The 14,106-nt window shown below is 68.0% G+C and overlaps 2 protein-coding genes across 3 annotated transcripts; both read left to right on the forward strand.

Annotated features, from left to right (window-relative positions):
* The first annotated feature begins 208 nt into the window (after positions 1-208).
* MYPOP (Myb related transcription factor, partner of profilin) lies at positions 209-7,471 on the forward strand. 2 transcript variants are annotated; one of them, XM_070062881.2, is made up of 3 exons: positions 209-347; positions 1,135-1,697; positions 6,289-7,471. In XM_070062881.2, exons 2-3 carry the CDS (start codon positions 1,187-1,189, stop codon positions 6,960-6,962), a joined length of 1,185 nt encoding a protein of 394 aa, XP_069918982.2. In that variant the 5' UTR covers positions 209-347; positions 1,135-1,186; the 3' UTR covers positions 6,963-7,471. The 2 variants fall into 2 exon arrangements, with proteins under 2 accessions (XP_069918982.2, XP_069918983.2); XM_070062882.2 differs by lacking the exon at positions 209-347 and adding an exon at positions 409-531.
* A 1,896-nt stretch (positions 7,472-9,367) lies between these two features.
* On the forward strand, positions 9,368-11,897 carry IRF2BP1 (interferon regulatory factor 2 binding protein 1). The gene has a single exon (XM_070062880.2). It carries the CDS (start codon positions 9,718-9,720, stop codon positions 11,512-11,514), a length of 1,797 nt encoding a protein of 598 aa, XP_069918981.2. The 5' UTR covers positions 9,368-9,717; the 3' UTR covers positions 11,515-11,897.
* Positions 11,898-14,106: the final 2,209 nt, after the last annotated feature.

A 14,106-nucleotide genomic window follows, 5' to 3' on the forward strand; every position in this document is an offset into this window, starting at 1 on the left:
CACGGCGCCTCCGTCCCCTTCCTCCACGGAAAGGACAGACACACAGAGGGCAGGGAGAGCTGGAAGCGCGCCCCGCCACTCCGTCCTAGCGCTCGCGTTAGCATCGTTCCTTCCTCCTCCAAGGATGTCACGCCTGCGCGGAGACCGAGTCGCGGGTACCACTGCCGGCCGCGAACCAGGGGCGCGCATGCGCGCGGCAGAGCTCTGCGCGTGCGCCGTGGCGGCACGGGGGGGCTTGGCGGGGAGGCCCGGGGAACCGGCGCAGCGCTAAGCTTGCGGCTGCGCAGCTGCAACCTGCCGGGGTAGCCCGCGGAGGGCACTTCTGCGCTTGCGCCGTGTTAGGCAAGGTGGGCCAGGGACTCCGGGCAGGGAGGGCGTGGGGGCCGGCTGGCTGGAGGCGCGCGTGCGCCGTGGTTCCCGGGGCGGCCGGGGGCGGGGCCCTGGGAGGGGAGGGAGAGGGGCGGGGGGAGGGAAGAGGCCGCAGAAGCCCGAGCCCTGACCCACCGGCAGGCGGGGGCTGCGGCGGCGCCGGTGAGTGACCCGCGGCCCGACTCGGTCCCCACCCTCCGCGGTCCTTTCTCTCTCCGGCGTCCCCCCCATGGCCTCCGTGGTCCCCTCCAGATCCCGGACACCCCCCCACACACCCATTCTCCCCAGAGTGCCCCCTGAATTCCTGGCAGTCCTCAGAGCCGCCACGAGCCCCGGAGACCCCGGGCGCCTCTGCGGACTCGCGTCTCACTCACCCATGCTCCCGGACACCCCCCTCCCGGGGCCGCTCTCCGCTGTCGGCGGCGCCCCGGGGCCGCCCGGGCGCATCGCTCCCTCGGCACCCCCGGAGCCCCCAGGACGCCCCCGTCCCCTCCGCGTCCTCATCTCCAGCGCCTCCTGCAGACACCTGGTCTTCCTCCACTTTGCGCCCTCGCCCTCCGTCCCTGCAGACCCTCCCCCAGTGTCCGACTCCGAGCACGGAGCGAGCGCTCGGCCGGTGTCCGCTAGCACTGGGCGCCTCTGAGTGCCCGCGGCCCCCGCCCCCTCCCCACCCCTGCCTCGGGGACGTAGGAACCGATGTCCGGGCGGGGCGGGCGGCGCGGGGACACCGAGCCCCCGCCAGCGCCGTGCGCCCTTTGCCCGCAGCGCCGGCGCCCCCCATGCGCCAGGCGGTCGGACGGCGGCGTCGGGGGGCGCCATGGCCTCGGCGGCGGCGGCGGCGGCGGCGGGTGAAGCGGAGGAGACCACCCGGCTGCGCAAGCCTCGCTTCTCCTTCGAGGAGAACCAGATCCTGATCCGCGAGGTGCGCGCCCACTACCCGCAGCTGTACGGCGCGCAGAGCCGTCGGGTGAGCGTGGCCGAGCGGCGGCGCGTGTGGGACGGCATCGCCGCCAAGATCAACGGCATCACCAGCTGGAAGCGCACCGGCCAGGAGGTGCAGAAACGCTGGAACGACTTCAAGCGCCGCACCAAGGAGAAGCTGGCCCGCGTGCCGCACTCCACGCAGGGCGCGGGGCCCGCCGCGGACGACGCCTTCTCCGCCGAGGAGGAAACCATTTTTGCCATCCTGGGGCCCGGGGTGACGGGGCTAGGGGCCGGGGCGGCGGCCGAGGAGCCCCCTGCGGCCGCCTCCTCGCAGCCGACGGCGCCCAGCGCCTGCGCCCCACGCTACGTGCTGTCGGACGACCGCCGGGAGGAGCGGCGGGCAGGTGAGTCGTGCGCACTGGCCCTGGACCGTGCGTGTGGCCCGCGTCGCGCCCAGCCCTCGACGGGGACCCCCCGGGGCCTCGCTCCAGCCCTAGCGAGGGTGAGGGTGGGGATGGGGGGCTCTGTGGCTCCCGCGGTTCCCATTGTGCTCAGCGAAGTGAAGCGGCTTGGGAGTACAGTCCCCCGGGCTGCGGGACGGGCAGGATCGGGTTAAATGCTGGGTAGGGTCGTGGCTCTGGGAGGCAGCCTGGGCGCTGCTCACGACTTGGTGCCACCTCGGGGGACGTTCCTCAGTGTCTGCACCCCTGAGAATAGCCCCCGCTTCGAAGGGCAGCGGGGAAGACCCCGCGAGTTAACGTAGGTGAACCGCCTGGCCGGGCACGTCCGGAGCTCGCGGGATCGTTACGCGGCTTGTGCGGTGCCGGCTGTTTCACCATTTTGTACGGCAAAGCCTCGGAGCCGGTTGGTTTGGTAACTTTCTCAAGGTCATGTCTGGGGAGAGGAGGTGTGGAGAGCCTGCGCCTGGCTCCCAGCTTAGCCTTGACTGGGGCTGTGTTGGTGGTGCTGTAGGGGACAGTCCAGCGGGGAGGGCGGGCGGGGAGACCGTGATGACTCGCGAGTGGGAGGAGCCCAGGGGAGGTCCCGGAGGGCTTCCTGGAGGAGGGAGGGGCCCTGGGAGCTGAGATGCAGACAGTGAAGATGAAGAGCAACCAGAAAAGCCCCCTGGCAGCAGGAGGGGCTCGGACGGGGGAAAGCGTGGGTGGTCGGGGGAGCAGACTTTTGGGGGAGGGGGTGGGAGGAAGAGGTGAGCAAAGAACAGACCATGCCCAGCTTCAAGGCCAAGGTTCAGAGAGCTATGGGGAGCCGCTGAGGGTTTGGGGAAAGGGAGGGACAAGGCAAGCATCAGGAACGTGTGAACCCCAGAGGCTGGCTCGCCCACCGAGGCCACAGGGCATCAGTAGAGTCGGGATGGGGACGCCCGGTCTGGGCACTTAGCCCCCGGGCTGGACGGCCCAGGCCCGCTGGCATTGACGGGGACCAGGGCTGGACGTGGGCTTCTCCTTGAGCAGGATCGCGAGGGCAAGACCCTCCCTGGGGGCCTTTCCCTGGAACTGTCCTGGTGACACAGTCCAGAGGAGGCAGCCCCCTCTTGGCCCGGAAGCTGCGTGGTCACGATTATCCATGGCCTCTTCCAGGCCTGGCACCCAGGGGGGCGCTGGGAATACCTTGGAGCAAAAGAAAAAGAAAATAAGGAGCTGACATTCGAGCTTTATTTGTTCTGAGAGGCAGAGACAGATCTCCCATCCGCTGGTTCACTCCCCAGATGGCCAGAGCTCGGTCGATCCGAAGCCAGGAGCCAGGAGCTTTTTCTGGGTCTTCCACATGGGTGCAGGGGCCCAAGCGTCTTCAACTGCTTTCCCAGGCCATTAGCAGGGAGCCGGATGGGAAGAGGAGCAGCCGGGACAGGAACCGGTGCCCACATGGGATGCCGGCACTGCAGGAGGAGGCGGCTCAGCCCACTACGCCACAGCGCAGCCCCAGAGCCTCCGGCATTCTTGTTGGGGGACACAGACCAAAACCAGTAACCCCCAAACAGGTTATGTACAGGAGGTGATGACAACTCAGAAATAAACGATAGTGAGTGATGGGGCAGGCGGTGTAGACAGGCAGGGAGGGCTTATCTCCGGAGGTGAAAGGAAGCAGACTTGGATAGAGCCCTCCAGGTGGCTGAAATGGCAGGTACAAAGGCCCTGGGGCAGAAGCAGGCTCAGCCCATCCAAGCCTGAGGGGACTGGCACTATCTCTGTTGGGGCTGGGGGAAGAGCCAAGAACCATTTGTCTCCACCAAGCTTTTGGGGAACCGGCTGTGTGCTGTCATAAACCTGCACCTGTGGCGCCTGGGTCACTCCCTGTGGTGCCTTCCAGGCAGCTGTTCTGGGGTTGAGTACGGGGAAACTGAGGCCACAAGGTGGCAGGGGCCCTAATGCAACTCCTGGGGGTCCCATGGACGTGACCACTGGGGCCTCATTCTGCTCCTTTTTACTCAATACACCAGAAGAAAAAAAAAAGTTAAAAAGGCAGGCACCACGGCTCACTTGGCTAGTCCTCCGCCTGCGGTGCCGGCACACCGGGTTCTAGTCCCAGTTGGGGCACCAGATTCTGTCCCGGTTGCTCCTCTTCCAGGCCAGCTCTCTGCTGTGGCCAGGGAGTGCAGTGGAGGATGGCCCAAGTGCTTGGGCCCTGCACCCCATGGGAGACCAGGAGGAAGCACCTGGCTCCTGGCTTCGGATCAGCACAGCACCAGCCGCAGCAGCCATTTGGGGGGTGAACCAGTGGAGGGAAGACCTTTCTCTCTGTCTCTCTCACTAACTCTGCCTGTCAAAAAAAAAAAAAAAAAAATTCCCAGTGGCTGCAATTCCCACGCCCCTTCTAAGGAAGACCCACCCCCTCCACGCACACCCCTGGCCCACAGCCCCTGCCCCGGGAGTTGCTAAGAGCGTGGGCTTTGGAGCCAACCTGGGTTCAGGTGTGTGAATTCTGTGCCGCCCTCTCTGGGCCTCAAGTCAGCTCATCTGTGAAACGGGCTGATGGTAACAGCAGCGCCGCCCCCAGGAGACAGCTGGAAGGCCTGGGAGCGGGTTCAGGGCCTGGCTGGGGCCAGTGTGTGGGCACTGTCTGCCCTGGGTCTTCTCCCTGCCTGGCCCCGGGCTGGCCGGCCCAGGGAGGCTGCAGCCCCAGCACCGATGCTTTGGCGTCTGTTCGTGTTTACTTCCTTGGGAGATGGGGAGAGCGTGTGCACTCCCACCCTCTGGTTCACTCTCCAAATGCCCAGCACGGCAGGAAGGTGGGGAGGGGGCCAGGAGCCCGGAACCCGATCCAGGTGTCCCACGTTTGGGGCAGGAGCTCAACTAGGTGAGCCCTTCTCGCCACCACCCAGGGTCTGCAGGTTTTGGGGGACCATAGAGTGATCCAGTGTGGCCCAGGACCCCAGGACCGGGGGGGAAGGAACCTGTGAGCTTGGGGGGGGGTCCCTGTGTGAGAGAGGGAAAGGAGGAGGTGTGGGCGGCGAGGCCCCTAGGTGGGGAAAGGGGCGGGGCTTTCTTCCCCTGTGGGAGGGCCCCTAGGTGCCAACTCCACAGGCCAGTTTCTCATTCAAGAACACAGTGTTGTGCCCTGGCCACTACAGTAAGCAACACTCAGCGCTGCCTGTAGAACAGACGGCAAACACTGAGAGCGTCCAGAGACAGCAGGCCGGGCCAGGAGGAGGGGCCGAGGGGTGGGGGCTATGTCGGCCAGGTGGACTTGCCCAGGGAGGAGGCAGGGTTTGAACAGGGGACTGAAGGAGGGCAAGGGAGGAGCCAGGCAGGTGTCTGGGGAGAGACCAGGCTGCAGGGGCAGCAAATGCAAAGGCCCTGAGGCAGGAGCGGGCCTGGTGTGTGGGAGGACCTGTCAGGAACTCAGTGTAGCTGGAGAGTAGGCGATGGGGGGTGGGGTAACCAGGGCCCATCAGGCATCTCAGGACACCCCCACTCCAGGAGGAACCCCTGTACCTGTCAGCCATCCCCCCAACACACGTACGCATACCCCTTGCTCTCCCGCCCCGGCGACCCTGCATTTCCGTGGAGTTGGCTGTGCGTGGCTCCTTTCCTGCCACTTAACTCCCCCCTGAAGCTGCTGCCCGGGGCGGGAGGCAGGGAGCCCAGCGAGGAGGTGACCCCTGCGGTGCAGCAGGGAGGGGCTGACGGTGCAGGAACAGGTGGATGCTGGGAGGAATGGGAAGGCAGAGCCAGGGGCGTCTGCCGTAGCAGGCACCTGCAGCGGGGAGCCCGCCCCGCCCCGCGATGAGGCGTGCACCTGGCCTGGGGGGAGCGGTGGGGGCTGATGAGCCCCTCAGCCCCCAGGTGCACTGGCCGTGAGGGATCCCAGAGTGCAGCTGAGCAGGCTTGAGTTGGGCCCAGAGCGTGGAGAGCTCAGGGGAGGGCAGATGGGCAGCCCAGCACCTGGAGACGGCTTCTAGAAACACCCACCACTGCCGCAGCCTCCCAGGCCCCGGACCTCCCCGGAGCACACGTGCGGGAGGTTCTGAGCGTGGAGAATGCGGGTTCTTGCTCTGAGACACCCCTCCCTCCTCCTCCCCCCGCGCCTGCCTGGACCCGGTGTCCACTACAGCTGACCCAGACAGGCCTGTGACAGGGTGTGTGTGACGTGACTCAGGTTTGAAAAGGATGCCCAGGGCGTGGGTGATGGCTGCCGGGGTTCAGCCGCCACTCGGGACGCCTGTGCCCCATATCGGAGGACCTGGGTTCTAGTCCCAGCTCCACTCCCAATTCCAGCTTCCTGCTAATGTGCTTAGCACAGCAGTGACGGCTTCCAGTACCTGGATCCCCGCCACCCAGGGGAGAAATCCCATCTGAGCTGTTGGCTCCTGGGTCGGCCTGGCCCAGCCTGAGCTGCGCAGGCATTTGGGGAGAGAACTAACAATGGAAGGTAGCTCCTCTCCCTCTTCAAAAAAAACCGTGGGGTCAAGGTTGGGGAGAGAGGAAATAAGACTTGGGCAGTGCACCTTACTGTCTTGTCTGTATCTCTCTACAGAAGCTCCAGCCCACAGCAAGGGGGGCTCCAGCAGCCCAGAGCCCTGGGCCCGGCCCAAGGAGCGCGAGTGCCCGCCCTCTGCAGCCCCGCAGCCGGTGCAGCTGCCCCGCCTGGCCTTGTCTCCACCCCCCTCGGCCCCTCCACTGCCACCCCCGCCACCTGCCCAAGTGGCGCCCTCGTCCCCCAGCCCGCCACCCCCTCCTCGGCCTCCGCCCATGCCCTCGGGCCCCGACCCCTCCCTGGACTTCCTGCGGGCCCAGCAGGAGACTGCCAATGCCATCCGAGAGCTGGCGGGCACCCTGCGGCAGGGACTGGCCAAACTGAGCGAGGCCCTCAGCGCCCTGCTGCCCCTCCTGCCAGGAACCCCGGTGGATCCGCCGCCCCCGCCCCTGCCGCCGCCGCCGCAGCCGCCCCCATCCCCATCCCCACCTCCCGGGCCCGTCCTGCCCCCACCCGCCCCCAAAGTGGAGAGCCCCGCGGAGCCCGTGTCTGTGGTGGCTGCTGTCGTGGACGGGGCCGTGGTGGCGGCCCGGGGGGTGATCATCGCCCCTCGGGGCGACGAGGGGGCGCCCCGGCCGCCCCCAGCGCCCCTGCCTGCGCCCGACTCGCCCCCACACAAGCGGAGGAAAGGCTTTTCTACGCGGAAGAGGCGGGGCCGATGGAAATCCCCGTGAGGTCCGCCGTGCGCGCCCCTGCCTGCACCCCTGTCCCCCGCTTGGCGCGGCCGAGGGGGTGCGCGCCCCGCCCCCCTGCTAGTTAGTGCCTGATTCTCTGGGGGCGGCCCGCCGCTGGGCTCCCCCCAGCCCCTTTTCTCTGGAACAGTGCTGTCAGCCTGGCTGCCTTCCCCCAACCCTGACTTGGAAGCCATCGATTTTCTGTTAATTTATTCTCGCCCTTCGCGGGGTGGGGAAGGGATCGCTGGGTCCGCACAGAGCCCCCGCCCCCCCCCCAACAGCTCCTGTTTTTGACTTGAAAAGGTTGGCCCCTGGGGGCCGCCCCACCCCGGCCTCCGCGGGGGGTGGAAGTTGCTAGACAAATCAGATTGTGGATGGGGAGGGGCGGGGCTCGGAGTGGGGAGGTGTCGGGGTCCTCTGCCTCCCGCTGCTGCCTCTGACCCGCGGAGCCCCACCCCTCGCTCCCCCCCAGTGGTGACAAGATATCAATAAACTTATTTTTCATACAGTCGCTTGAGGCTCTGGACAGGCAACACCCCCTGGGGGCGGGAGGCCCAAGGTGGTGGGTTTTCCTGTGTTACGTGGAATCCTTGGGTACCCATCCTTTAGATGCCAGCCTTAGCCTAGCCTTTTCCCGAAGTCCCGCAGGCTAAGACTGGGCAGCCTCTTAGATTCTCGCGGTATTCCGTGGCTCCCCCATAATTTCAGGGAGGCAGAAACTTGATTCTTCTAGGCTTGTGCACCTGCTCAGAACACTTGCTGAGCCGGCTAGAAAGTAAGGAGCCGCCAGGCTGGACTCTCGGACGGGGGCCAAGTCCTGCCGCAGCCCTGGTCATCTGTGCAACCCTGGCCCTCCGATCTCATCTGCAGGGGTCGTCACCTCTACAACTAGACTGTCCTTGAGATCTCAGCTCAAATACCCCCTCCCGTGGGAAGCTATTGCGGACACGAGCCCCCGTTATCAAAAATCATTTCAGCAGACGTTAAGGCTTGCTTCCATTTCCCGGCTGAGTCGCTGTGGCCTCAGCACTGCACGCCCTGTAGAGGGGTCGAACACGGGGCCCACGGAGCAGCCGCCTGTTCCCCGCTCCTCGCCCCCTCCCCAGCCCCTCCAGTGACTTCCCGAGCCCAGGGCTGAGCAGGGGCCATTGCAGCTCACCTGAACACTGAATCTGGCCAGAACCCTCGACACGGCGAGCGTCTGCCCGACAGTGGCACAAAGGCCATTTCAGGTGACCTGAGTGGCCTCACTCCATAGTTCTGTACTTTTTAACTTTGGGATCCGAAGTGAGCATGGGGAGCCTGCGATTGTGCACATTTTGGCCCCGAGGTAGCTTAGACCCCAAGGGAGAATAATTTAAAAATAAAATAATGCAGTGGGGGTGCAGCGGTGACACTGGGGTCCAATGATGGTTACAGGAAGCCAGAGCGGCTGTGGTTCGGCGAGACCCAGGAGGGGAACCGAGGCGCTGGCCAGCGGCAAGCAGAATGCTTGGGCCCAGAACGGGGACCCCGGCCCCCGGCGAGGAAGGCGCTGAGAGCGCGCGGAACCCGGGCAGCCCCCCGCCCGCGAGAGAGGAGAGGGGCCGGGGTCCCCACTGCCCGGCCGGGCCTACCAGGAAGTAAGCGTTCAAGGTGGGGAAGGGGATCCGGCGCTTGCCCCCCGCCCCAGCCACCCCGTCCTCGCAAACTGAGGAGCGACAAGCGGGAAGAGGGCCCCCACAACCCCGCGCTCCGACAGAACCGAACGAGCCCCCCCATTAACTTGGGGGGGAGGAGACGGCGGGCTTCGGAAAGGCCTCCGCAGCCTCCCAGACGGCGGAAGTGCGTCAGCTCGTCCGCGCCGCGGGGCATTTCGGGAGTTGTAGTACGCCGGGGGTGGGTGAGAGGCTGCACCGGCAAGCCCTGGAACGGAGTCGGAGGGCGCTCGGTCACGCCCCTTCCTCTGCAGAGGCGCAAACTCGGGCAGGTGCTGCGCGGAAGCCCCGAGACCTCTCCTTGCTCTGGGAGCGCCCAGGCCCAGAGGCTGGTAGCTAGGATTCCAGGGGTGGAGTGGGGGGCAAAGTGCCAGGTGGACAGCCCCGCCGCCCCGCGCCGCCGGCTTCCCAGCGCCTCCGACCAGGGCCTGTCCACTCCGCCCCGGCCGGGGGACGGCTACCTCCCTCACCCGTCGTCGGCCCGCTTCGCAGGGCCGAGAGGAACGGAGGCTCGGGGCGGGCAAGCCATCCGCCGAACGCAGACACCGCCCGCAGCTCCGGGCCGCACGGCCCCGCGCGCCTCCCAGCCCCGCGGCCGGCTGCAGCCCCCGCGGCGGCCCCTTTAAGCGCGGGCCCCGGCGGGACTACATTTCCCAGAAGGCTTTGCCGTCGCGTTATGTAACTTTCCCTGCGCAGCGGCCTCTGGGGCAGAAGGAGGCGGCGGCGGCGGCGGCGGCGGCCGTTGCAGCGGCGGCGGGAGCGGCGGGAGCCTGGGGCGGCGGCGGCGGCGGCGCCCGCGGCGCATCGCAGGGCCCGAGCTGTGCGCCTCGGCTCGGCGCCGGGACCGCGCCTCTGCCTTCCCTCTGCAAGGGAGGCGGGAGTGAGGAAAAAGGGCTTCGGGCCCAGGGGGGCGGGGAAGGGGGGCCGGGCCTGGATCCGGCGGGGAGGCCGAGCCGGAGGCCGGACTGTGGCTCGCGCCGTCCCCGGGATCGCGGATCGCAGGCCGGCGGCGGGCGGCACGCGGGGCCCCGGCGGCGGCGGCGGCGGCGGCGGCGGCCATGGCGTCGGTGCAGGCGTCTCGCCGCCAGTGGTGCTACCTGTGCGACCTGCCCAAGATGCCGTGGGCCATGGTGTGGGACTTCAGCGAGGCCGTGTGCCGCGGCTGCGTGAACTTCGAGGGCGCGGACCGCATCGAGCTGCTCATAGATGCCGCGCGCCAGCTCAAGCGCAGCCACGTGCTCCCCGAGGGCCGCTCGCCCGGGCCCCCGGCCCTCAAGCACCCCAGCTCCAAGGACTTGGCTGCGGCCGCCACGCAGGGGCCCCCGCTGCCGCCCCCGCAGGCGCAGGCGCAGCCGTCGGGCACGGGCAGCGGCGGCGGCGGCGGCGGGGCCAGCGGCGGCGGCAGCGGCGGCGGATCGGGCCAGGACCGCTATGACAGGGCCACCTCCTCGAGCCGCCTGCCCCTGCCCTCGCCGGCCCTGGAGTACACCCTGGGGTCGCGCCTGGCCAACGGGCTGGGCCGCGAGGAGGCCGTGGTGGAGGGGGCGCGGCGGGCCTTGCTCAGCTCCATGCCCAGCCTGATGCCCCCGGGGCTGCTGGCGGCCGCGGTGTCCGGCCTGGGAGGCCGAGGCCTGACGCTGGCCCCGGGCTTGAGCCCTGCGCGGCCCCTCTTCGGCTCGGATTTCGAGAAGGAGAAGCAGCAGAGGAATGCGGACTGCTTGGCGGAACTGAACGAGGCGATGCGGGGCCGGGCGGAGGAGTGGCACGGGCGCCCCAAAGCCGTGCGGGAGCAGCTCCTGGCGCTGTCCGCCTGCGCCCCCTTCAACGTCCGCTTTAAGAAAGATCACGGGCTGGTGGGGCGAGTGTTCGCCTTCGACGCCACCGCCCGCCCTCCGGGCTACGAGTTCGAGCTGAAGTTGTTCACCGAGTACCCCTGTGGCTCCGGCAACGTGTACGCGGGGGTGCTGGCCGTGGCGCGCCAGATGTTCCACGACGCGCTGCGGGAGCCGGGCAAGGCGCTGGCCTCCTCGGGCTTCAAGTACCTCGAATACGAACGGCGGCACGGCTCCGGGGAATGGCGCCAGCTGGGCGAGCTGCTCACGGACGGCGTCCGCAGCTTCCGCGAGCCGGCCCCGGCCGAGGCGCTGCCCCAGCAGTACCCGGAGCCGACCCCCGCGGCGCTGTGCGGTCCGCCCCCGCGAGCCCCGTCGCGGAACCTGGCGCCCACGCCGCGCCGGCGCAAGGCGTCCCCCGAGCCCGAAGGCGAGGCGGCCGGGAAGATGAGCACCGAGGAGCAGCAGCAGCGGCACTGGGTGGCCCCCGGCGGCCCCTACTCCGCCGAGGCCCCCGGCGTGCCCTCTCCCATCGCCGCCTTGAAGAACGTGGCGGAGGCCCTCGGCCACTCGCCCAAGGACCCTGGCGGCGGCGGGGGCCCGGTGCGGGCAGGAGGCGCCAGCCCCGCAGCCTCGTCCGCCGCTGCGCCCCCTGTCCAGCATCGCCTGGTGGCCCGGAACGGGGAGGCAGAAGTCAGCCCCACAGCCGGGGCCGAAGCTGTCAGTGGGGGCGGCGGCGGCGGCACCGGGGCGACCCCCGGGGCCCCGCTGTGCTGTACCCTGTGCCGGGAGCGGCTGGAAGACACCCACTTCGTCCAGTGCCCCTCGGTGCCCGGACACAAGTTCTGCTTCCCCTGCTCGCGGGAGTTCATCAAGGCGCAAGGCCCGGCGGGCGAGGTGTACTGCCCGAGTGGAGACAAGTGCCCGCTGGTGGGCTCCTCCGTGCCCTGGGCCTTCATGCAGGGCGAGATCGCCACCATCCTTGCTGGAGACATCAAGGTCAAGAAAGAACGGGACCCCTAGGCCGCCGCTGCCTCCAAGAGACTGTCCCCGCCCGCCCACCGCCGCTGCGGATAACTTATTCCCTCCCTCGCCCAGTCCGGGGCCACCCCACCTGTGTACATACCCCCTTCCCTCGCCCAGATGGGTCCCCTGGGGTAGATGCATTGTGGGTGGGGGGAGAAAGCTTGTGGCTCCCGTCCGAGGGGGCGCTCGGGGTGCCCGGGCGCCCCCTGTGTCCCTCGGCCCTCCTTGGCTTGGCTTTTGCTGCTGCTTGTAGTTGGGGAAGAGGTGCCCCCCCCTTTCAGAAGAGGCCTCCCGAAAACTCGCTCTTTATAAACGAAGCAGAAGCGTTTCATTCCCTCCCCACCCCTTGCCCTTCTCCTTCAATAAATCGAAAGATGGTTTTTTTTTTTTTTCCTTTTTTGGTCCCTCCGTTGTGTGAGATGCTGCGCCCCCTGTGGGGCCGGGCCGACCCTGCAAGCGAGAAGAGGGCGCGTCGTCGCCTCCAGGTGGCGCCCTGCGCCCCGGCGGGCCCGCTCGCCGCCTCGCTGGGCGGACACTAGCCATCCGCCCGTTTTCCGGATGACAGCACTGAGGCTGAGCGAGGGGACGGCTGCGGCATGGGGGCCACAGACAAGTTCAGGGCTGGGGAAGGAGATCGTGGGAGGCTGCGCACGCGGAGTGGGCGGTGGGTCCACGCCTGCTGGGCAGCGGGGAGGTTGGCCCGAGGCTAGGCTGCTGGAGGGGCTGCCCGGGGAGAGAGGATGAGAGCAGAGCAGGATGCCCGGAGCCAGGTGTTGGCGAGAGGCGGGCACTGGGAAGCCGCGGCTGGGCTCCTCACTTTGATGTCAAAGGACAAACCCCTGTCGGCGGCCACCCGGACACCGCGAAGCAGAAGCAGAAGGCGTCCCCCTACCCCCCCCCCCCCCCCCGCGGCTGCCTCTGATGTGCGCGGCCTTGCCCCGCACCTGTCCCGCTGACTGATCATTAACCAGGACTTCCTGCTCGCTGGCGTCACGGGGCGGGGCCTGAGCGGCCGCGGCAAAGCAAGGGTTAAGGGGAGGGGGCGGCCCCAGGAGCCCAGCCCCCTCCCGCGCGACCCCGAGGTGGATCCTGGAAGGGCGGGATGCCAGCCGCCCAGGGCAGCGCGTGGATGGACAGATGGGGAGCGGACGCCCCGAGGCAGCCCTGAAAGTCGGGGTTGCCCCCCGGAGCTCCGGAGTCCTATGCCCGAAGTCTGCAGGGTCCTAACGCGCTGGCGCATGCCCTGCGTTCCGGGGTGCCCCACACACCTGCGGGCCCACGTGTCCTCACTCCCGCCTTAGGGACCCTGGGCTGCTCCCTCGCCCCTGGAGGACCCTCAGTTCCGCCACCCGTGGCACTGGCGGCCTGGGCTCTGGGCAGGGCTGGGAAAACCACCCCTGATTAAATAGACCGGGTGATAAGCCTGGCGCAGGAGAGACGTGGGATGGGGCTTGGGCCCGGGGCGCCCCTCCTGGGCAAGCTGGCTCTCGCTGACCCAGCTCTGCTCAGCGGAGGGAAGCGCCAGGCCTCCCCCCCTCCCCTTGCAAATTCTCAGGGCTCCAGTGCTGCAGACACCCAGTCCCTAGGCCCCAGGGGGCTGCAGAGCTGTGGAAGACATCTGGTCCTTTAAGAACAGCTGGTCGGTGGGTGGGGGGGCAGGGGAGTCACCCCCAGCCTGGCTGCTGTGTATTTTAGATAGAGGTTGGGTTAACCATTAACAGAGTAGAAAGCTGGAGCCCTGTGGGTGTGGGGGGCTGGATGGGTGCCCCTTCCCCCAGTGCCGGGTGGGGCCGGGCAGGAGGGGTCGGGGGATCTATTCGGGAGTCTTGCGGGGAGATGCAGTGCCCAGAAACCACAAAGCAGGGACAGCCTGGGTCCAGAGAGAGGGAGAGAGACAGACACGCAGATGAGATGCGGCGTGGCCATCCAGAGGAGGGAGGCTGAGGTGCCCAGAGGGCCACCGAGTGGCCGGCAAGGGGGCCTGGAGTCAGGAAGGGGCGCGGGCGTGAGCTGGAGGCCTGAGCCGTCCCCAGACTCGAATGTTCCAGGAGACAGAGAGGAGGACGGGCTGGGCCAGGAGAGGTCTGCTCTGGGCATCTGGTCCCCAGACTCGGAACTGTCCCTGACTCGGCTGCATCCGGTGCCATTTCTGGGTTCCCATGGACCCCTGCACTCCCCCACGCTCCTCCTGGCCCATTGCTGTCTGACAGCTGGATGGACTGTAGCCCCATGAGGGCAGGGCGGGGGCTGTCTGGTCTCTGGTGTGTCCCTGGCATCGGCCAGTACAGGGCTGCTTTAGCGGATGAGCCGTTAGTGGGCTCCTGTCTCTTGGCAGATGATTACCCAGGGTTCACGGCGGCGTGCGGGGCAGCGGGACAGGCCTGTGGGTGGAGCAGGGAGCAGAATGCAGCCCCTGCTGTCCTGGGATGGCCCTGAGAGAGACACAGCCCTGGAGGGAGGGTCCTGAGAAGACAAAGGAAGCCAGGGAGAGGGCGGAGAGAGGGATGGAGGTTGCTGTTATAGACGGGGAGGTGGGGAAGGGACTGAGGGCATGAATCTGGGTGAATCGCACGTGCAAAGGCCCTGAGG

This window comes from Oryctolagus cuniculus, chromosome 18 (genome assembly GCF_051225735.1).
Source record: "Oryctolagus cuniculus isolate XC-2025 breed Fujian yellow rabbit chromosome 18, ASM5122573v1, whole genome shotgun sequence".
Taxonomy (NCBI): Eukaryota; Metazoa; Chordata; class Mammalia; order Lagomorpha; family Leporidae; genus Oryctolagus; species Oryctolagus cuniculus.

Excerpts from the sequence above, each read along its gene's own strand:
- MYPOP (XM_070062881.2), top strand. The coding sequence starts at position 1,187 with ATGGCCTCGGCGGCGGCGGCGGCGGCGGCGGGTGAAGCGGAGGAGACC. Across the intron at positions 1,698-6,288 it reads CCGGGAGGAGCGGCGGGCAG|AAGCTCCAGCCCACAGCAAG; the intron begins GTGAGTCGTGCG and ends ATCTCTCTACAG.
- IRF2BP1 (XM_070062880.2), top strand. The coding sequence starts at position 9,718 with ATGGCGTCGGTGCAGGCGTCTCGCCGCCAGTGGTGCTACCTGTGCGAC.